Source organism: Manis javanica, chromosome 5, assembly GCF_040802235.1.
Source record: "Manis javanica isolate MJ-LG chromosome 5, MJ_LKY, whole genome shotgun sequence".
NCBI lineage: Eukaryota > Metazoa > Chordata > Mammalia > Pholidota > Manidae > Manis > Manis javanica.
This window is the reverse complement of record NC_133160.1, coordinates 41,232,142-41,256,191: the sequence shown is the minus strand read 5'-3', so window position 1 is coordinate 41,256,191 and position 24,050 is coordinate 41,232,142. Positions and strand designations below refer to the sequence as shown.

General features: G+C 43.5%; 1 protein-coding gene across 8 annotated transcripts in view; it reads left to right on the top strand.

Annotated features, from left to right (window-relative positions):
- KIF16B (kinesin family member 16B) overlaps positions 1–24,050 on the top strand; it is a 367,948-nt gene that overhangs the window by 293,506 nt on the left and 50,392 nt on the right. For 5 of the 8 annotated variants that reach the window (XM_037022420.2, XM_073236949.1, XM_037022422.2 and 2 more), the window contains one exon: positions 17,657–18,884. The exons of the other annotated variants lie outside the window; for them this stretch is intronic. In XM_037022420.2, coding sequence (XP_036878315.1) covers positions 17,657–17,815 — 159 coding nt within the window. In that variant the 3' untranslated portion in view covers positions 17,816–18,884. Of the gene's footprint in view, positions 1–17,656; positions 18,885–24,050 lie in introns of those variants that run through there. 8 annotated transcript variants of the gene reach the window in all.

Below are 24,050 nucleotides of genomic sequence, written 5' to 3'. Positions count from 1 at the left end.
AAATATTTGAACACAGAAACCAAGAAGGAAATCTCCTACCATCACACATAATCATAAAATAGGTTTGAGGCCAGGTGGAAAACTAATGTAATTGACAAACAGTTCTGTAAAAATACTTTGCCCCTATAATTTTCATATATTACTGCAAAGACTTTTTTGCATTGATGTTCATTTCAGAGGCTCTTCATGTTCTTTGGTCTTGTAGTATCACTTAGGATATCCTAAGTGACCTGTTATTACATTTAATTACATTCAGTATAATTTGTAAAGGATTTTTCTTCAAGGGTCACTTAAAAAATCTCAGTATAGGTTGCCCTTTCCTCCACCTCCTAACTTTCTATGGTGCTAAAACTAAATACAGATGTTTGGTCTGACAGAAAAGTCAAAATTAATAATCTTTTGTCAAGTTAGCGTGAAGAGCCAGAAGAACTTAAGCACATTAATTTTAGCAACAAAATGTAGTTAGAATTTCCCATGGGAAAGAGGAGAACACCTCATTTAAGGGCAGGCCCAGGTCTCCTTGATACAGAGTGATCCTCTTTGGAAATCCTATGCAACCCATCCGGCACAAAAGAGAAATTGCCTTTACCTAGGAGTGTTGGATTTGTTAATGATAAAGGAATTGTTAGAATGAAAAGAATGCTATCCTATTGTATTAGCAAATGTCTACTTTGCAAAGGGTTAACAACTGTCTCCAACATTCCAAACCTCAGTGCATTAAAGAAACTGAGATATTATGATATAGAAATCAGTGACCTTTACCTTCTTTCTACACTTTTTTTCACAAAACTATATACAAACCCCTCAAGAATAATGAAATGAACTCCAGTGTACGCTCCCACATCACCCAGTTTCAACATTCAGTCAACCTTTGTCCAGTCTTGTTTGATTTGTGCCCCTAGCCTCTACACACACACACATATACACATACACACATGTGCAAGCACACACTGAATCATTTTAAAGCAAATCCAAGATATCATATTATTTTATCCGTGAGAATTTCAGGGTGTATCTCTTAAAAAGCAAGACTGTTTTTTAAACATAGCCACAATGCCATTATTATCACACACACATATGCACCCTAAAAATTAGCTAATCTCAATATAAACAAATACCCAGTGAGTATTTGGGCCACACTGATTTTCTCTTTTATTTTCAATTGATGAATCAAGACCCAAATTATACCCACAGAGCATTGGTTGATATGGCTGTAAAGTCTCTTATAATCTATAGGTTTCCTTTCCCCTTTTTTCTCACCATCTGTTGTTGATGAAACCATGTCTTTTATCCACTGAATTCTCACACTTGAGGTTTTGCTAACTGCATCACCATGGTGTCATTCACTATGCTCCTCTAATCCTGAGTTTTCTGAAAACCAGTGGTTAGACTGAGAAGCTTTGTTGGGTTCAGGTTTGTTTTTTTGTCACAAACACCGCAGAGGCGGTGCGGTCCCTCTGTCTCATCTCCATGCCAGTGATGCCTGGTGGTCTCTCCGGGAGTCTTTACTGTCTCTATGAAAGCAGTTCAGTGACAATGATAGTCACTATTTATGCTCAGGACCACTTCCTGTGCTAGATCAAGCCTGTCCTGCATGTGTCAGTTATACGGTTCCTGTCTTCTTTGAGCTCATGGTCCTGCTGGAGCAACTCAACTAGAATTGCAGGTGCTCTCACACTGCAGTATAATCATGAACTACCTCCGTGGTTATCAGGAGATGTGATTCCCAAACATATCTAGCTGATCTTTAAAATAATCTTGAGCAGCTTTTTGAAAAATACTAATTCTCAGACTTGTTCTCATATATTTTCATGCAGCAGGGCCAGGGTGGTACCCAGGAATCTGATGTACTGGAGAAAGATGAGACTGGTGGTGTGGTAGACAGGGAAGGAAAAGCCAGTCCTGAAGCCATCTCCATGACTTTGGACCTTATCCAGAGGCAGTGAGGAGCCATGGAATATTTTAAACAGAGGAGTAGAGGGATGCTATTTACCACCATGGAGATTGTGGGTGGTAGCGGAGAGGATGGGAGGCAGGAAGGGCAGTGACCAGGCTGTTGCCAGCCTAGGTAAGACATGACAGTGGCCTGGAGGAGGATGTGCTGGCAGTTGGGATGGAGAAAAACAGATGAATTAGAGAGATACACAGGCAGTAAAATCTGCAGGGCTTGTCAGTCAGCTGAATGAGAGCTGGGGATGGTGGTGAAATTAGTATGATGATTAAAACCCTGGACATTTAGTCTTAACAAGTCAGTGAAATCTGGTATAATGTGTTTGTGAGTTTTGTATTTCTACACATATCCCATAATATCAAAATAGTGTGTGTGTTTTTTAAAACCATTTCACTAATATGGGTTTGGAAACTCTTATTAGTCAGTCCCCTTTTACCAATGAGAGGGTTGGCCTTTTTGTTTTATTCAGACCTTGAGCTGATTGGTTGATGCCCACCCACAATAGGGAGAGTAATCTGCTTTACAAAGTCTGTTAACTTAAATGTTAATCTCATCCAAAACACCTTCCCAGACACACAAAAATAATGTTTGATGAAATATCTGGACACTCTGTGGCCCAGTCAAGTTGACATAAAATTAATTAAGACAGAATCCATTCTGTTCACCCCAGACACAGCTGCAGTGATAATTTTTCCATTTGTTGGGCTTTTGATATTCTAATATCAATCCCAATTATAACCCCATCTCATGTGCCATCCTTGCATTAAGCCAGCAGCATCTGTCATCTCCCTAGCTCCCATGCTCATTTACAAGGTGTTTGGGGCTTGACAAATACCTAACAGAGACTCTCCAACCCTTTTCTGTTTCTGGAAATAGCATCAGATGAAAGTGATGCAGCACAGCTCAAGATGGCAGATTTAGCAGACTTGGAGCTCAACATAGAATGTTTTTCATTTCCCTGGTTAGTTTTAAAAGCAAAATGCAGTGAAGCCTGAGCACTGCAGCTGGAGGGTCGTTTCTGCTCTCCTAGTTACCATGAGACATCGCTGTTTGTTTGCATTTATTAAATGTCTCATTGCCCCTGAAACAGAAGTAGATACCACAAGTGGTGCAGACAAAAAGAGCCTGCAGCTGACACTCGCTTCTCTGCCACCCATGCCTGTAGATAGTGTGCCTGCCTTGTTCGGAGACAGATGTTAGCTTCAAGTTGCTATTGACCTTACTGTTTACTCTGCTTAATTAAATACCATTTTAATATTTTCTCATCTTCCACCCTTTACATCTCACTTTCACGCTGCGACACAGCAAGGGGAGGAGGAGAGTTCTTTCAAACTGAAGTCCCTAATTAGCTGCTAGGCCTCAAGGGAAGCATTAGGTGGAAACACAGCTAAAAGCGGGAGAAAGAATAGCTGCATTTGAGATGCGATGACCCACACTGGAAAATACATTGACCACCTCCGCATGCCGCCCTGTTACTAACATTGTTTTGGGATTAGTGACCATTTTGAATTAGAATTTCTAATAATGCCCCTGTTCATTCAGGGATACTTGCTCATTTCTGCCAGAGGCGGCTATTTCTTCTTTTTCCTCGGGGCATACATCATCCATAAGAGGATGGCCTGCCAGAAGGCTCCTAGCCCGCTCCTGGCAGCATCAGGTGACCATGTCCTCTAGGGCCCCTGATTCTATGTTTTAAATGCAGTCACCATCTTGTTAAGACTCCTTGGAGGAGATATACAATAATGTATTATTAATTAAATATGATAAAGTATGATATAAGATATAATTACATAAGTTTAATTATGAGTTATATTATATATGTATTATGATAAATATAGTTATATAGGTATAATGCAGAAGTAGATTATAGCTGTATGGTTTATGAGTGTAGAGATGTCAATTATAGATATAACTCAGTATTGTATATAGACTTATAGAGAAAGTTATTACATAGTAGAATAAAATAGTATAAGAATCCACTCTTGGTGTAAACATATAAAACACAAGAATCCCTGGAAATGGTTGCAGCATAGCCCAACCTCAGGGACCCCACCAATGGCAGCCTTTCTGCTTCCACGAGATGCCACATTCTGTCTGAGTGGGTATTAGCAAAGACAGTGGGCAAGTTAGGAGTGTATGGGTGGCTCTGTATTTTCTGAATGGTCTGGAACCCTTTTGATGATGGATTCACTTAGGCCCAGTGCATGAGCCATGTTAGGTGCTGAGTTCTTGTCACCTATGGTTGCAATGAAACTTGTATTTTAAATCCTTTAAAGATGCTTGTTTATCCTTAGGAAAACAATGAGTTTCTTGTGAGGATTTCCTCTCTTGAGCCGTTGTCTGTTGTTTCTTCCCGACATCCTGTTTGGGCTGAACTTCCCAGTCCGCTTCTCTCACTTTCCTACATCCTCTCTTTCCCAGTTCTCTCTCTCCACTTCTCCCTCCCTCAGTCGCCCCCTCTCTGCACATGATTTGAGATGCTCTGTACTGTGTGGGCCACTTCATTATTTCTTCCCTGAATTTAATGTTGCCCCCGTTATTCTTGCATCTTTTACTGCGGCTTCAAACCTGAAGGCCTAGCTGCTTGCTTCCTGAAATAATCGATTATGTTGATTTCCACTGATGCTGGTACAGTTCCAACATTTTATACATTTCCTTTGTTGGAACAGCACAAAAGACAAATTTAAAGTTCTACTTGTGCATTTATGCATTTTAAGAACTACTGTCTTTGTCTTGTCTCCACTGAGTTCTCTGCTTGCTATTTATGTCAACATTTGGGAACCATCCTTTCTATTTTGCAAGTTTGAATTAGGCCCTCGTGAAGATGTTTCAGTTCCCTACCACTGTTGATTCAGATTTGTTTCACAAATAGTGTTTTTTTCCTTAAAGGAAATGTACTCACCATGGACTTTGCCAGTGAACTTCTGTACAGTCATTTGTTGCCTTTGCAAACTGCGTCTTTATTTTAGAATTCAGCTAGCTATTTTTTCCCTTGACAATCCTTGTTTCTTCTATGCTTGTCACTTATATTTCATAATGATAATGAATCATAACATATGTTGCAGCCCTTTGAGACAATACTTGGGGGAAACAAATGGATAAGAGCATCAGTTTGTTCCAATTCCATACAATTTTTTATCTTTATTGTTGGCATATGTAAAGCCTCCCATCCATTTTTAGATAGAATTATTATTTAGGTAGAACATGATTATGTTTCCAGGAATTCACTGCAGTGCAGGTACATTTACATGTATAATATTCATTCCAGGGAACAAAAAAAAAATTCAAACTTTCTCTAATCTGTTTTCTAATTGAGATCACCTGTTTCACATTACTTATAAGTAAAAATAAGAAACTTGATACTGAAATCAAGAAAGCATTTGCTAATCAAAGTTGATAATGGTAGTAAATGAGACCTCACCTTTTTCTCAAATGGAGTTTTTTCACCAACTGGAAGCAGAGCCCCAGGGATCAGAAGGTTTTATTTCAGAGCTCTTTGGGTAAGTGCTGTGAGCTCAAGAGGACTCTGTCTGCCCTTGCTGTACATATCTGGGGTACTTATGCTTCTTGGTATAAGTTGCTGCTGTTTCACCTTTTTTTTTTTCCATATAGAGCCTACCTTCCAGTTCACAAAATTGCATTGATTCTTTCTTATTTGAAAGAATCTGGATGTATCAAAGTAATAGCTCGGTCAGTATAAACTAACATTTCTTTCTTTGAAAGGCAGTTTCCTTGTGTCAGAAACAGGATATCAAATTAGCCCATTCTTTCTTAGAATAAATGGCCCCACAGCTTTCTCCAAGATCTCCCAGTTCATGAAATCTTCCTGTGATCACTTAGATCTTCTCTCTGTCCACATTTTGCCATACTCCTTTTTAACTCTTATAGCACCACTTTCAGGCCTTTCCTCTGAACACAGTCTCGGGTGCTAAATGTTCTGATGACTAGAAGACTGACGTTCACACAGCCTGGGGCTCACTTTAGCACAGCCAGACCAGAGTGTTGGGGAAGCACGCATTTAATCAGCTGCCTCATTGGCAGCCTTCTTTACTTCTCTTCCTCAGCAGCTCTTCAGGTTATAAAATATGGCCAGGACAGTTTTAAGAGTTTCTAAATTTGGCTTTGAAGCATCAATTAAAATTTGATAGACTTCCTTCTTTACAGCAGTTGAACAAACTTCTCTTGTTCAAGAGAAAGAAGCAATTGTAAACCTGTGGGATTTTGTCCTAAGCAGAGAAACCCACGCCTTGCCTTAGGTCTGTCAGGATTCACTGACATCACCACATGGCCCCTCACTCATCAGTCACCCAGTGGGTAGTGTCTCTTGTGACCAAAACGCTGTGCAGGAAGGAGGTGTTTCCAGTGTGTTTTTTTAATGTAGATGTTAATTTTGTAGAGAATATCTCTTTAGTGAGAGTTTTTTAATTTTCATTTCCCAGGATATAGTGTACACCAACCCCATCCTTTCTTAGAAATAAAAACATTTTATCAGAGAAGTTCTGATCTGACTTTTTCCTTCTCTAACGTAGTCAAGCCACAGTCATTGTCCCCAGTGAAGGGGATCACTGGTGCAGATAATCCAAATCCCCAGCTAATCCTCTCTGTGTGGTGGGGTTACAGGCCCACCCCTTGGCGGCCACAATCCCCATCACACCTGGGGCTTGACCTTGGCTCCCTGCCAGGACAAAGGGCAGTGTGTGGACACTGAGGAGTACCTCCCAAGGCAGGAGGGTAATCTGCAAGACCAATAGGTACACCCAGATCATCAGGAGCCCCTAGTCCAGAGAACAAAAGTGGGGGCCACAGGTCTACTCTCTTAGCATCTAAAAGCTTACCCTCTAGCCCTAGAATTCAGAGTCTGTTATTCAGTGATTGCCCAGTGCAGGCCAGCCAAAGAACACTTGCCATCAATATACCAACAGCCTTAGGGCAGATGTTAAAGGGAAGGATCTTTTAACCTTCAACCGTAGGCATAGCTGGTAGGAAGAAACGAGGTGGCCATTCAAGGATTCTGAACTATCGCACTGCATCCAGTCCTTAGGTTCTCCTAAAAGGGAGGCTTTCGGATCCCACTAATTAATGTGCAACTACTTCTTGAGTCTCAAGGTTTTAGGACCTGGTTCTTTGAATTAGAGATTAAGTATATTATAGCCAAGAGGTACCACACAGCAAGATTCTCATTTGAAAGTCTGTCAGTCAAATTGATCATTTGGAGCATTCATCCTATCTCAAAATGTCAGGAACCTCTTTGAAGGTTTATGCAGTGCAAGAAGGAATCATGAGTTTAGAAACAAAAGAATAGTTATCCCCGCAACACACACCACATGATACTTTTCAGAATATCAATATCCAAAATGCATTTTAAAATGCACTTTGGTGGGGATAGTTAATGTACTTGGTAAAGGTTAGATTTTAACTTATTTTTAATGTGAGTCCCATTTTGAAAAAAATGTAAATTCTTCCTTACTTTAAAGGAACTCTTGAAAAAAAAGGTCTGGAAATATCTGATACGAGGTGGCGTTCAAAAAAAAAATTCCAGATTTGTCTTATACTTTCCTTTGAAGGGGAAAACATACATTAAAGTCAGAACTTCCACATTTCAAGCCTTTGTGTTTCTAAACATTTAAAAGAGGAACAAATTAATGAATTTGCTGATTAACTCCATGAGTACCAAGCTGTGGGACAATAATGTCAACTACTTAATAAATACATACTGTGAAGTGGGCCCTTCCCTAAGCACTTTATAGACAGTAGCTCACTTAATCTAATACCGTCAGATGAGAAAACTGAGATGCAGGGGAGTCCAGGGACTTACTCCAACTCCCTGTGCTGTAGTGTCCCCTGTGCCCAGTGTGGGGGCTGCCAAGTGATGGGATGCCCAAGGAGGGGGGTTGAAATCCCTTAGATGCCAGCAGCCTGTGGTCCAAATGACGGGGGTTTGCCTCCAGGGCTCTTCCCACCTCCCCCTCAATGCTGAGGAAGTTGAGTTGCCTATTACCAGTCTCTTACCTAGATCCAGTAACAAAAGTCAAAGAACGGGGAGAGCTCTGGGAATGGGCTACAGCATCCTCCTGAATTTCACTTCATCCACATGAAGTTCGGAGTGGAGCCGGTCACACCATCTGGAAGCCATCTGCCTCCCCTGTCACAGCTGACGCGTGTTGTCACTTGTGGCTCACAGGTGTGACATAAATTCAACTCTCGTCTCCCCCTCCATGTGGAAATGGGGCTGATACTGATCTGTGCTTGGATTCTGGGCTTTCTGATGTGGCTTGCTTGTGTGTGTGTGTGTGTGTGTGTGTGTGTGTGTGTGTGTGTGTGTGTGTGTGTGTGTGTGTGTGTGTGTGTGTGTGTGTAAGGGAGATTTCACTTCAAGTTTGCTGGTCTACCAGGCTGGGTCACAGTGATAGTCAGAGCTACTTAATACCCTGAGCCAGAACACCACCTGTAAAAATTGAATATCCCATGGTCTTCAAATGCACATCCCTTATAAAGTCTTTAAAGCTTGCCAGATTTTATTAGAATATGTGAACCAGACTGAGTATATTAAATTTATGAGTCCAATTGATGCAGTACCATAATAATTCAATACAATATGCTTATGTCAGTAAACTCATAAAGAAGATTCTCTGAATAGCTATAATGAATAGTTCCAATTCTGTAATCACAGACTAACATTTTCACCCTGATGAATTTTAACTATGAGCACTCAGAATTCTCTATAACATCAAGAAATAAATGCTGTATTTCAAAGAATGACTATGTATTTCAAGTATTTACTTTAAAACCTAGGACAGTTAGAAAAGAAGTACCTGCTAAGAAAGAAATATTCATTAGAACTATTAAAAAGGTTGGAAGAGGTTGTTATGAAGTAGAATAGGACTATAATTTATGGCTAGTCATAAATTATAAATAGAAACCATACTTTTTCTATTCTGCTCTTCTTTCATTTATTCCCTCATTTCTTACCTTATTTCCAAACACGTGCATTTTGGTTATCTGTGTAATAAACTACCCCAAAACTTAGTGCCTTAAAGCACCACCATTTTATTGCTTATGATGAGACATTTCTGGAACTTGGGCAGGGCTCAGCTGGGTGGTTAATCTTTTCCAAGTGGCAGGTGTCAGATTACCTGTATGGCTGCATTCTGTTCATGGCTCCACGAAGGACTGAGTTCACCTGGGACACTGGAACCTTCGAGGTGACGTCACTCTCAGCATTACTTCCAGTACATTCGCTCGGTTAAAATAATTTCCAGGCTCCACCCAGAAGGCCTGGCGGGACTCCATTGTTCAGAGAGAAGAGAGCCTGCAGAGTACAGTGCAGGACTCCCGTGTGAGTATACTGGCAGAGCTGACCACTGAGCAGTGCAGTACAGAGTGCATTCTCCATGCTAAGTGGTCCAGGCATAGTGCACAATCTAGTCATGGTGGACTGTTGGTGGTGCCTCAAGCTCTGTTGTTTTCCCACCACTGGGCTTTTTACAAGCTCTACCTGCTGCCTAGAATAGGCTTCTATAAGTATTTTCCTCCGGTATCTTCCCCTGATTGATTATTTCTCACCTCTCAGGTCTTGGCATAAATGTCATCCATTTCCAGGATTAGGTTGGGTTCCTTTCTTATGTGTGCTACAAAAGCATCTCATTCCTGCTTTCTTGTCGCCACATTTTAACTGCTGCTTTACCTGGCCATCTCCCTAGAAGGCCTGCAAGTTACTCAGGACAGGAACTGAGTCTTCTTCCCGATAGAATCCCCAGCAGCACTGGTGAGCAGAAAGATGTCAGTAAATGTTTGTTGGGTGCATAAATGAGGTCTGAAGAGTCAAAAAAAAGAACAAATTTTGATTCAGTCCTTAAAAGATAAGTAAGATTTAGATGGTGGAGCACAGCACCAATGGGAATGATTCTGAGCAGTGAAAAGATGGTGAGGGCCAGCCCAGGCACCTTGTCAGGGCAGACACCGTATCTGTTTGACTCACCATTGGACACCCAGGGACAGGCACTCCACTCCATGTAGAGTGGGTGTGCAGTAGCTGTGAGGTAGATGAAAGAGTTGCTTGAATCAAACTGCCCTAATTCTGTCAGGGTGAAGGACATTCTGGGGTATGTTGGAAAAGGACTAGCATATTTGATCCAATGGAGACAAGTATTAGGATTCCTAAATAGAGAGAGGTGTTCAATCTAGAATTTATGAGTTTATAACTGGGAAGACTTGACTGAGTGAATAATGCTGACCCCATTGGGTTGATTGATGACACACGGCCTGTGGGGACCAGACCTCTCTCCTATAGAAATAGCCCCGCATGTCTCCATATGGTCCTGATCTATCTTCAGAACCCTTCAGGCCATGATGGATTTTCCAAGTGCTGTAAGGTAAATGAAACCTCTAAGTCGTATTAGACGGATAGTTGTCTTTAAGCTGCCACTGTGGCTAACGACTTCTGGAAATGAGGAATGCCACTGAACTGTCTTCTCCGTTAATATGTCACAGTGAAAAGGTGGATAAAGCTTTTTTCATTTTTAAAGAACATTTCAACTTTAATAATTTCAATAACTTTAAATTAAATTATGGATTTATGTTAAAAGTTTGTAAAATGAGGGCTCCACACAATGAGATGGCTGGGAAGACCATTAGAATGACACAGCTGCGGTGATACATGGCACATGAGAAAGCAGTAGGCTGCAGTTACAGTCATGAGCCCTGTTACAACAGAAACTTTTTAATAACACAAAATGGTCATGATTTTATCCCTCTGCTAATTAAAATAGAAGGAAGGGAGCCAAAAGATAAGAGGGTGAGGTCTCTTAAGTGCTTCTAAGGCCCTCTCTCATTCCCACATCTACACGCACACACACACAGTGGTTGATTGAAATTCAAGGTAAACCCTGAAAGCCCACATGAATATGGTATGGACAGCCCCAAAGAAAGGCTCTACATTTACATTTATACATTATAGTTCAGGCTGGGTTACACCTTGAGAATTATGTTAGGCCATTCTGACTTCTTCTGAATTTGAAGAGCTATCTTGTCTGCCTCTTATGGTCTATTGACCTTGGCTGAGTCACTGTCTATTAGGACTTAATTTCCCCATCTGCAAGCAAAGGATACACAGATCCATCCTCCTCTTCCTCGGCTAGTCTTAAAGGTCATATGAGCTCATGAACTGGGAAAGGCTTTGAACCACTGCTTGGAGACCCAAGTCCAGGTTCAGGGCCTCTGTGTTCTCTGTCAGGTCCTCCCCTACCCCTGCTGGCCTTGCTCCCTGTCCACACTGTTTGCTCAGCTTGTATACCACTCCATCTTCCCTCCTTTCCCTGGTCTCAAACCTTCTCTCCTATCCAGATCCCAGACCTAAAGAGAATGGCTGCAAGAGGGGAGGGCCACACCATTTAATGCCCTGCTGATCTCACACAATTTTTCCTGGATAGACTATAGAGTATGTGGTCAATCCCAGTGACCAGACTAACATTGCATCTAGAAGCTTTAGAGCTGAAAAGCCCAATAGAGGCTATTTAAAGGTTGTTCAGTAACTTAAGTACATTTTAGCCAGAGCTGAGACTGAAATCGTGTTGTCGGTGACACATAAATCATGTTAACATAGTGACCTTCATCAGGAATGTCTGGAATGGAATAACATATAGCTGCACATGATGTTTTCAATTTTTCTTTTTCCTGATGCAGTGTATTGATTGAGGTACCAGGCTCAAGCTTTAAAATAATTGACAAAATTCTTGCTGAATTACCCTGTATTGCTGTAGGGAGTGTGTTTCACCTTTCAGAACTCATTAACACAGCCAGTAGACCATATTAGCCTGTGTTTTGGTTCAAAAGATTAATAATGTTTAGTTGTTGTGTTTTGAAATGGTATTGGAATTTTAAAGATTGGGCTATGCGTTTATTGTTTGGAGCAGCAGCCTTCCAGCCTGACACTTGGCTGGGGCTGCACCACTAGGATGCGCAGACCCATCTGAAGTGTTATTCACAAAAAGCCTCTTAGAATTGACCTCTTCCTAAGAAAAGAGAGCCCTGGGTAGATGCCTTGACCTTAGGACGACTAGGCGCCCCAGGAGCCTGGATACAGTACAAATGGAAGGAGGACCCTGAGTCCTGACGGGTGCCTGCCCTATTGTCAGTTAACTTGCTTGCAAATGGTCATTGTCAGCAGAGGTCTGGGAATGGGATGACCAAAGGCTCTCCTGAAGCTTCCTCTCTGTGGGAGGCCCCAGAGTTTCTTACACTCTTGCTAATGCTCTATGGCAGCAGTATGGCTGTCTGGAAGAGGCCTGCCCCAAGCACCTTGGTTCCAGCAGATTCTGAGTGGTATCTGGATTCGTTCTTTGGCTATGAGGTATCCATCCCAGAATATGAATGGGAAAAATTTACCAGCGCTCTGCCCTAAGTCAGCCAGGCAACCAAGCCCCAAAGATGGGGAAGGCATTTTTCAGAAAGGAATCTCAGTGCTACTGGGAAGGGGGACAGAGACAGGACAGTCAGACATGACCAGTGCCCAGCAAGATACCACGAATAAGGTACCAGAGCTGCATCTGGCTCTGTGTAGAAATATATAGACCTCATAGCCAAAGAAGCCTTCCCCGTGTTTCCATGGAACCTTAACTCTGAAGAACTCAGAGTCCTGATCATGTGAGCACCATCAGGCCTGGGAAAGGCCATATATCTGACCCGGATGGCTAAGCAGAGTAGACGGCCTTGCTCAGCAAGAGACCGAAGTGCTCAAGAGAGGGGACAGTATGGCAGGCGCCAGAGGGCAGCCTCATGACCGAGACCCAGGCTCTGGGGTTGGGAGCTCTGGGTGTATGTCTGGCACTCCCACCTCATCCTCTGGGACATGGCTTAAACCTCCTGGACCACCGTTTCTTCATCTAGGAGATGGGGATAGTCATGGTTCCTGGAACACAGCAAGCCCATGATAGAGGCCCTCTCTGTGAGGGTAATGAGCTGGTAGCCGGTCAGCCTGCGGTGGGCCCTCAGGGAACAGTCCTTGGGAAATACTCACAGGGGTCGGGGCAGGTAAGAGTTGGAGGAAAAAATGATCACTTTGGAGAGAAGGCTTCTAGAGCCCATGGCGGGGTGTCTCTGACAGTCTGTCTGTCCCTCATCCTTCCTTTGGTCTCTCTTAGCCTCCCCTTTAAAAGCTCACGGTCCTCGACAGGATGTTCTTCATTTTAGGAGGAATTTTTAAAGCACATAGCAGTTTAACACTTTGTTTTGAACAGACCTGTAGGGACCCATCTGTCCCAGCTACTTCTACCCCTGCTCCCTGCTCCTGCATAGACCAACTTAAAAATAGTAAAACAGGCCAGAAGCACTTTATGGAATCAAGGCAGTCTGCCACAGTGCTGAAATATGCCTTAAAGGTTAGCCAGCTAAGCTTGGTTTCCTGAAAATATGGATAAGAAATCACCTTATGCTGTAGTCTTGGTCCAAGTAGCAAAAAGTAAATAACAGAGAAAAATGTCTGATCTAGTTCTTGTAATTCTTAAATCTTTTTGCCAACTTGGTAAACAACTCTCGGACATTCGTCTCCAGCCTACCCATGCTATTTCCTTCTCTCTCCACGTCTTCCCTCCAACCCACCCTTCCTACTTGCCCTCCCCATGCCCAGTGCTCTCCGAGACCCCTTCCCTCTCCCGGGGCCACTCACACTCAGGCAGACCCTCTCACAGACCCCTTCCTGCTCTCCTCTCCTCCTCCCGGTCTGCCGTCTTACTGAAGAGGATTTGATTGAGTCTGACCTCCGTCCTCCAAGCATCCGGTGAGGCAGGGCTGCCCACCCTCAGTGGCTCTGATCCAAGGTGTTTGACCAAGCGGAAACTCAGGGGTGACACCCACCGCCACCAGGGTGGCAAGGGCTGCAGGCCTTCTGTGGTCCCCACCAGCTGCGCAGATTTAAATACGTCTACTTTCATTTCTTTTTTAATGGAGAAAATGCCATGTGAAAGAAACAGAAATTGGATATTGGATTTCACAAATCCTTTTCCTGCTTTGTCTTTCTGTCCCTCCTAAGCCACTTAAACTCCAAATGTCCTTCAATTTTTGTAATACCCTTTTATAAAGTGTACTGCCCTGCGGAGCAGCTCAGCTCCTGGATTTACTCTCCCATCACGGGGGAGAGCTAGGATGGCTCTGGCTCAGCAGTAAAAGGACAGCTTTGACAAGAACTTTTTCTCCCTTCAGCTCAGATGCAGTGGGAAGCACTGTAAGCATAGGCAATAAGAACTACAACTGAAATGTGTGTATGTAAGCACCTATTTCACATATAATTACCATGCACAGTAAGTATACATAACAGCAGAGTTCTAGTACACTGGCTGATCTTGCCTTGAGCCTAAAACCCTAACGGGAAGCTTCTTTTTTAAGGGGATACTAGTAAATTTGCTTCGCCCGACACTGATATGAGGAAGTAGGTTTCATCATTGAAGAGCTCAGACAAGGGAACCACCACCCGCAGACCCCTCCGCTGGTGCCGTGGGTGCGTGTTGTGTGCTGCCCATGAACAAGGTCCAGCTGCACCCAGCGGGCATCACAGACAGCATGCTAAGCTGGGGAAACCAGACCCATGCAAGGGTATCCTGTGTGATTCCACTGACATGAAGTTCAAAACCTACCAATGGTGTGGGAAGTCAGGGTAGAAGCTACCCTGGAGGAAAGGATTGTGCAGAAGACTGAGGAAGGCTGCCTAGGTGCTAGAAACCTGGGATTTTTATCCAGACTCCAGGCATACAGGCATGATTGCCTTTTGAAAGTTCATTAGGTTGTACATCTTTGATGTGTGCTGTTTCCTCGTGTGTACACTTGTTTTTAAATTGTTAACTCATCAAAATCAGTTATCAAGGTTTCTTCTAAGCACTTTTCTGCAGCTCAGCAGTGGGCCAGAGATGATAGGGGATTGCAAAGAAGAACAATGATGCTGTCTGTGATCTCAAGAACCTTCTGGAACTTCAGTTCCATCTCCCTTCCCCAGCCCTAAACCTAGTCCTCTGGTTTTGTCATTCACTGGGAAGGATTTGCCGAGCACACTTCAGACATGTGACCATGGACACAGACAACCAAGGTCACGCCTCACCTAATATACTCCTGAGCACTTTGCTGCAAAGAATACACACTAATCAGAGCATTTCTTTGACCAAGGAAGTAGTCTCTGTAAAGGGAGCTGAGGCTCCCAGTTCTGCTAAGCAGAGATTTGTTTTGCAAAGAAGAACTCTTCTGTAATGTTCAGCAGAAGTTGAATCAGATCCTTCTATCTTGAGTTTTAATTGAGATATGCTTATGAGTTCATTAAAAGAAAAAGGTGTGCATTACCTTCTGCTAGTTTCCTGTTCTCTGTTTATGGTGGTGCTTTGGTGGGGAAGGCATCTCCAATACCCTTACTTTTATTTGTATTTTAAACTTCCACTTTGCTTTTTATTGTACCCTTCAGACTTATTGGCCCCTTCAAGGGCCCCTGCTTTGTGTACTAATTATGACAAATGTTGATGCAACATCTGTTTCTGCATTTGAATCCCTTCCATTCTGGCAGAATTCATCTCGAAGGCAAGTGTGTCATGAGCTTTAGTCTGCACACTAATGGGACCTGAAGGGCACCTGAGGCAGGGCCTGCCCACAGCACCTGCAGTGACACCTCACCAGCATGGTGGTGACTCCACTGCATGCTTTAAACCAGCAGGGACCTCAGTTCTGAGCAACAGCAGGCCAGCTGCTCATTCCCCATTCAAAGTTGTTTCACTCTTACCTTCCAAAAATAATCAGTTGCACAAATGCTTTTCATTGCAAGCATTGGCTGGTCACACATGACCTACAAGGTCTACTAATAAGCGTGTTTGGTGGAATCGGGGTGCTTCTAAAATTGATAGTCCTAGCCTACCTTCCCCAGGAAAGCTGAAGTCAGGTTTCCTTTTGCCTCTTATGCAAGTAAGTTCTGGAGTAACAGCTTCATTTTTCAGCAGTTGGTTTGCACCTTCTTACTTTAGCCTGATTTCTTTTTCAAAATCCTGTCATGAGAGAAAAGCTTTTCATGAGATATTACTCTGAGACCAGTGAGTTAAAAATACTGAACAAAGAAAACAGTCTCAGTTAAAAACACTTGTTTTCAAGGCTTCTCCCAACTAGCCTTGTTCACCTCTCTTGAAACAGGTTCCCATCAGAATGTGGGCATTCCAGTAGTGAAAAAGGTAACTCTCAGCAGAGTATGATGATAACATAAAATTAGGTAACTCAGGACATTTAGGGAGTGGTACAGATGTGTGTGATCATGTTACCACAGGTGTGTGCATGTGTCAGGATCATCACCTTATACATTTGAAGAGTGTGCAGTTACTGTGCATCAGTTAAACATCCATAGAGCATTAAAAACTTCATGCTGGAGTTTTAGAAATTGTATATTACCATACAGATGGCATAGCAATCTTGCTATTATTCTTAAGAAGGTTGCCAACAGATTTTCCTTGGGCAGGGTGCCTTCTTTCAAAGCAGATTTCAGGCTGGCAATTCATAGAGAGAGCTGAATTCCACTTCCTCTAGGCCAAGGTTCTCAGCTGTGGGACTGTTGACATTTGGAGCCAAGTAACTCTTTGCCTAGGAGCTGTCCTGTGCCTTGTGGGGTACAGCCGCATCCCTGGCCTCCACTGACTAGATCTACCCTCCCCGCCAGAGGGATAGTCAAGCATGTCTCAGCCTTCCCTGCATGTTTCTCTGGGGCAGATCACCCCTGGTTGGGAACCTCTGCTCTAGGCCTTGTCCATGCATCATAGACAAACTCTTTTACTCAGAGTCCATAATTACTACGTTTAATTTCTAAGTTTGTGACCAGATTGTTTACATTTTTTTAACAAGCTGAGACAGTAATAAAGATTCAGGCCGAACCCACCCACCTGTCCTGCCCCATTTTCTGTTATAGATAACATTTGCCTGACCTGAAATGCATTCACTATTTTCACGTGTCCTCTGTTCCTTTAATACACCCTGCCAGCACCCACATCTGATTTCATTGCCAGCTTCTCAGGTCCATGTCTCGGACTGGCTTGTTCAGAACCAGAAAAGGCAGATCAAGCTGTGACAAATGCATGGTGGTGGAGGGGTTGGGCCGGAGAGCAAGCAAGGGATTCAGAGCAATTAATCTTAGTAAGAACTTTGTTTCATTGATGATTATAGGATTTGCAAAATCAACTGTAAATATTAGTACTTTGAACTGACCCTCTTTTCCTTTAGTTTATATGAAGGATTCAAAGCAGATAGTGACAATGCCAGTTAGCAGCACATTTAGCATTGTACAGATAGCTAGCCATTCCCTGCTCCCCCCCCACACACACACACATTTCTTAATCATCTTTCTGTTTAATAAGTTGGAGGGGAAACAACTTCTTAAAAAATAGGACATGTTCACTAGTGGCACTGTTGCTGCAAAGCAGACCCCTGTGTGACCAGCGGGCATTGTCTGCACATAGGCCCGAGGCCGTGTTGCTATGAAACAGAGTTCTGCACCCAAGAATGTCACCTGCACCTTGGATGAGCAGCTGTAGGCCCCTGGTTGGTTTCATGATGGTGAAGGCAGTGGAGATTCCCGTGTGCCATTTCTAATGACAGCCACAGCTCTTTCCAACAGGATGAGAAGTGGTTTCTAGACTTATCTTCTCCTCTCCTTGACTCAGCAGCACCTTGACCAAACTTTTCACTCTTATCTCTTCCCAGAAATACCTCAGGGACTTTTTTAGTGTGATGCTTCAATCTGCGACGTCTCCCCTACACATCAGCAAAGTGGGGCTGACTCTTTCGAAACACACCATCTGTGAGTTCTCACCATTCTTCAAGAAAGGAGTGTTTGACTACAGCAGCCACGGGACGGGGTAGAGCTGCAAGTGGCAGAGGAACCCCAATGCAGTGCCTTGTCATGGAGGCAGGCTCGCAGTGCAGGGCTCCGGCCCGCCTCCTCTGGCTGCAGGCAGGCACGCAGCAGCCGGCCCGGGCTGCCCATGAACTCACACCTAGTGCCTGACTGTGGCGCTGGGATGCTTTACTTGCTGACGGTGACCCTGATGGGCAGCTCTTCCTGTTCCATTGCAGCTGAACGTGGCCTTTTCCCCACTGAGCTTCCTTCTCATTGTGCCACTGGGGTCCATCCCTTGTGGCAGGATGGATGTGTCTTGATTATCCTGGGCTCTCCGCACCAAGCCAAGCTGGGACCTCCCAAAGTGGGTGGCTTACCAGACCTCCCATAAATGACTTCCATCTGGTTTCTCCTTTTACCAAAATATATTCTTACTTTTATATTCCTTCCATATGGCTGGCTGTCTCCCACAAAAAGCCGTTTAAATTATTTTGTTGTATTTTTTCTCTTTTCACCTCATTTGAGTCAGAACTTTTGTATAATACCTAAACACTGATGTTTACACAGAATTTCATATTCTGCAAAAGGAATTTTTGATCCAATCATGACTGGAGTCTTCCATGCTTGACAAATTGGATGTAGGTGATATTGCTTAAAATATCTATAAATAAGATATCTGTTTAATCTTGAATATTTGAGAAAACTTTCCCAAATGTAAATGGATTCTGTGCATTCTCAACCTTTCTCTGCCAAGCACAAAATGAGCACCTAACTGACTGCATATTTTTAAACATTATTTTGTTCACATTTTTGTTATAGAATCTACTAGATCTTTAGCTAAAAGACTAGAATTTATAGTAGTTTATTAATGATACCTTCAATTACTCAGGATTTCATGTAGCCTTGCACATCTGTGTAAATAGTAAACTGCTTCATTTTACTAAAGACAAAAATATGAGCAGAAAAAATATATGTGGTATATAATGTATATAATTCTACCTATAGGTTTATATATGTACACACTCTGTACAATTGTATCAAAATGTATAATCATTCATATCAAATTTATTAAAGGTATTTGCTTTTTCAAAATTGAGCTGCTATCAATATTAAATGAAGTTATGGAATCTACCCTGTAGCTCAGTTTATTTTAAGTTTGCAATATGGTCGTTCCTACTGGTCTATTTAAAAATTTATCTAATGTGCTTGGAAAGATACATAATGTATAATTTAGCATCTGTGTTGTAGAAGATGTGGTTCTGGTAATGACTGAAGACACAAGTGAATGGGTAACAAAACATGTTTGCATTCAGTGCTGTAGAATGTGTCCATGCAACAGAGCTCTCCAACCTGAAAAATATGTTTAAAGATGCAATTATCCCGATAAGGGAGAAAACTGTTATAGCACTAATTTGATATCATAGTTTAGCATGAAAAAAAAGGAAGACTTTTTTAAATTGCTGCGAAAGACTTGCTTTTGTTTGCTGTGGTGATTAGAGGCATAGGTTTAGAGGCAATTAGGACTAGAGAATGTAAACCTAGAGATTAAAGGATAAAAGCTGGGAGATAATCATTAACCATAGGTCATTTAATGAAAAGGAGTTGAAGGGCTTAAGATTTGTTCCTCATTTGCTTAGTAAACTAAATGGTTTTCTTTATCTCCTGCCCTTTTGGACCTGTATCTGAGGCCAGGTCCATATGGCAAGTGTATCCCTAAAGTCACACACAGTACAGTAACAACTTGGCAAGAATAAATAGACATGTGTTTGTAGGAAGTGCAGGAATCGGATGCTTCATTTCCATGCCTCACCTTAAGTAAATAGAGTTGACTTTGGAGTTTAAGTACTCGCTGGCTCTGGCCAGCACCGGCTGTAACATGGAATGAGTCATTCCACCTGGCTGAGCCTCAGTCTCCCCATCCATAGATGAAGCCGCCACACAGGATGATCTCCAGGCTGCATTCTTGTCTGTGGATACAAACAGGAATGACTATTTTGGACTAAGGCTCTAGTGTGTGGATGTGAGAGACAAACTTCTAACCAGCCTCAAAGGCAGCTTGACCTGAATAAAACATGAGGGAATGTTGAAAAGCTAGTGAAAAGTCTTACCTAAGCAAGTAATGGAATCCCTTTCTTGAGTGAAGAACAAGACAGATGACAGAGTCAAGAGGACAGAATGGAAGCTTTGTTAATTTGGGTTCATTCAAAGGAGCTCAAGAATATGAGCAAATGTGTATTTTCAATGTGCCACATACCAAAACAATGCTAAGCTGATCCTTTCAGGCAATTCAGGCTGAGGTGCCATCAACTTAAGTATTTTTCTAGTCGGACAAATCTAAGGACCTTAAACAGAATTCCTTATTTAAGTAGTTTCAGTATGTCTTCCTAGGCCTCACTTGCATAGTAAAACCTGCGCCCCAAACTTGGTTATAATCACAAGCAGTATAGTAAACTTCAGCCTCACTCCCACCCACCCCTTGCTCTCAACTAGAAAGATTCACATTCAACCATGTGATAAATTTGGGCATGAACCAAGTCATGCTTCCTAATCAAGGACATCTAGAAGATTCTCTGGTCCATACTGAGAAGATGGTCTGAAGATTCATGATCAGGGTAGGCGCCTGGGCCCCAGGGCCACTTCTAAGTACACTTGTGTACAGAAAGAGCTACTTGTGCCCAGTTTGGCTCCATCTCCCCACGCAGCGCTCTAAATAGCATACGCTTGGAAGTCTGGGCAGAATCAGCCAGGAGCTTTCAGAGCTTAGAGCCTCTGTGAACTCAAGTGTAGCTGCGAGGCTGCAGTTCCTCACCTCAGAGCTGGGGCACAATGGTGTTCCGGGTCCCACTTCTAAAGATGAGCTATTCACCCCCTGGGCACACATCCTCCAGTACACAACCCCAGACATCCCTGCCGTGTGTTTCCACACGTGCCCAGAAATGGAGAGTAGTCATGTGATCTGTAATCACTTACTCTGCACCTACCTACCACAAGGGAGGGCTCCTCCCTGGAGGGAACAGGAGTGACACATCAAGCCTGACCTGGGAGAATATCGTGGCATTCTACTTTCCAAACAGTAGTGTTGGAAAGAGGTTTTAAATACATTCTCTTTTCCAAATGCCTAAAATGATGTCTCGTGATGCGATTAGTCCAGAGCTGGGCGTGTCCACCCCATGAATCCCTTGCCCTCACCCCTTCCTTATTCCTACACGTGCGTGCTGGAGTGGTTCAGCTTGGATTTGTAAGTGGAAAGATTTTTTTTTTTTCATTTTGAAAAAGCAGAGTCTGGAAACTTAGGTAAAATAACACCATGGCAAAATCAACTGCTTCAATTGTATTTAAATTATCGTGACAGATGATTTATGTTTTGAGAAACTAGTTAAATCTAGGGAGACTCATTCCTGGCAAATTAAGCTTTGTTTATTCCTCCTTTTAATGGCAGGGCTCTTTCTATATGCATGAAGAGACCCAGTGATTGACTTTTTTTTCTCCTGGTTAAAGTGCTTTCCAGTGATAATATGTTACATGAATAATGATTCTGTGGTGCTCACATTTTGAATTTCACATATACTGAATTATTTCCAAATTGGAACAAATCCACACACTTCTTACTGTGAATTTCTGAAGCATCGTATTTCAAATTGATCCTACAGTGGTACCTGGCCAGACTGTTACCTTCAGAATCCTTCTTCATTTGGAAACCCAGTAGAACCTGTTTCATTTAAAAATGGTGGGAGAGCCAAAGAGGCAGTTGATGGAACTAAAGAGGTTCAAGAACATGAGGTCATCCTTGCCCCCCATCGACAGCATTTGCACGCACTTATCTGTGGAATTCCCTGCACCATGCTCAGGGCACTATCTCCTGCAGTTACCCCATGACTTGCCAGAAGTCTCTTTTCTGTGCTTCTCTTGCAAAATATATATTTAGTTTTTACTAAACACTTTTTTCTTAACTATACTCATTTGGTACCCCTTTATTTGAAAATTAATGCTCTTTCTCTAGCGGTTACCTCTGGTGGTAATTTGAGATCCATCAGTTTGGTTTTCCTCCTCCATTGCTGGATGGCAAAATCTTCCCCCGTTCAGGGATGGGTTTGCCAAAAGATGCACAAGCCACCTCCCTTTAAGCACTGAACATGGGGTAATGCACTAGACACAAAATTAGAAATGCATAGAGGAAAATGCATCAACAGATGCAAAAAAAGCCCTATCAGGTCAGCGTACAGAGCTGTTTGGTACAATTAAGACAGGTCACCAGAAAGAGAGAAACCTTTTTTTCCAGAATTTAAACCTGGAGGAAAAAACAATACATGGAAAACATAGTTAAACATGTTCACTGCTTGAAAGCAGTTTTTTTCCTCAGGATCATGAATCCTTAAGCACAGTTAATATTTGCACAGTGTTTGTGTCTTTGCAGCAGCACTTAAAGTTGGGCCTGAGAGCTTCTCACCAAATTACAGCCTGAAGGGCTGCTATTCCTGAGAGTACAGCAGCCTTCTTCCTTCTCAGCCCTGCAGAAGGAAGGGGCGGGGGGGAGGGAGGGAGGGAGAGAAGACGCGAGGAAGATGGTAGCTGCTTTTTCAAAGCTGCAGGAGAGGGTCTTCAAAGGAAAGAATCACAGTGACCAGTAATACCAGTTTGTGGTGATTAAGAGCCTTTTGAATGTGAGTACTTTGGTTGTTTCTGAATTCTGGTAGCTATTCTCCTGAAAACAAGCCAGAAGCCACAGGAAAGAAGTTAAGGGTTGGTGGGCCTCATGGTGTGATAAATAACGTTTTTTGTATGGTGTTTTAAGCCCAAATTTCAATCAATGTAAAAACGAAAAGTCAATTTACAGAAGGTGCAAGCCTTCAGTTGCAGAGTAATATTAAACACTAGCTGTTTATCCGCCCTAACGAGATGGGGAAGGTCATGTTTACACTTATAAAGGATTTTCCATGCCTTCTGGCACAAGGTCCACAGCCTCTGTTGCACCCACGTGTAGATTTCTTTTTAGCCAAAGTTTACTGTGCCCTCAGGGTCTGGGCAGCACAGTGTTCTGGGAGCAAAGCGTTCATCTGAAGAACTTGCAGGCCTCCAGGGCTCAAGGTCTGTGGGACGCGACCCCTATGTGTGCAAGTTTGAGCAGACCTGGCACGAGTCAACCCGGTGTCCCCCTGCACCTTTTGTCCCCAGCAAAGCCCTCCTGCCTCATTGGCACCCGCTCTAAGCTGTTCGTCACCCCCTCCCCTTGCTCTTCCCCTGGGGGCTGGGCGGAGGAGGGACAAGCCCAGGGAGGTGAGCCTCGAAGCTCACAAACTTCGATGTGGCTGCCCTGCCTGCCGCCCCTCTGTGAACGAACCGCCCCGGCCACTGCCCCAGCCCCCTCTGCAGTGGGGATGGTGAAGGGGTGAAGGTTGTATCAGCTCAGACTCTGGCGTCTCTTGTGACTCCACAGTCCACACGCTAAGCCCGGAGGCCCTGGCTGAGAGCCTGCAAGGAGCACACAGACAAATGGCTGTGTTCTCGCTCCTGGCTGTTGGAGAACTGGCCTGCCCATCACCCTTCGGGCGCTCAGCACCTCCTCGCCAGCATCTCCTCTGTCGCAGTACTGGCCAGGGTCGTTTGGCAGCGGCAGCGAGGCCAAGGGCCAGCCTCGGGGAGCTCTCCTTCCACTGGGATGATCAATAATTGCACCATCACGTGACTGCATGTTGTGCTAAATCTGAAGGGAGAGTCGAGGGTGCTAGGGGAGAAATGATCTGAGCTGGGAGGCTCCCAGGGGTTGCCGAGCCAGGACGATCAAGCTACCACCCTAGGCAATGTATGCAGAGAATGCTGCGTGCACCACAGAAGATGCCCACCAGAGCTATGCTGGGAAGAGAACCTCAAGGAGAGGGAGACTGGCCACATGGAAGGGCACCTGGACGGTGGCTGGCTAACATTTGGGGATCATGTCTCCCATCAGCCTCACTGTTTGAGAGGGTGTTCCGGGGCAGGACGGCACACCCACGTGGCAATCTTGTACAGTCACGTGTAGCAGGGAGAAACAAACTCCTTCATGAAATACTAACCAAGGCACAAGATCCGAAGCCAGATACTGTCCTGTGCCCCCAAGAGGGGATGGCCATTCTGCTCTTAGAACTTTGACCTTAGGGTCCTGAGATTTCACAGGCTCTTTCTGTCAATTAACAAGATCATCCCAGACCTTCAGCTGTCCAGCTGGGGTATGTCCAAAATCCCCAGTGCAGTAGCCAGCAGCCCAGGTAAAGTTCATGTCCA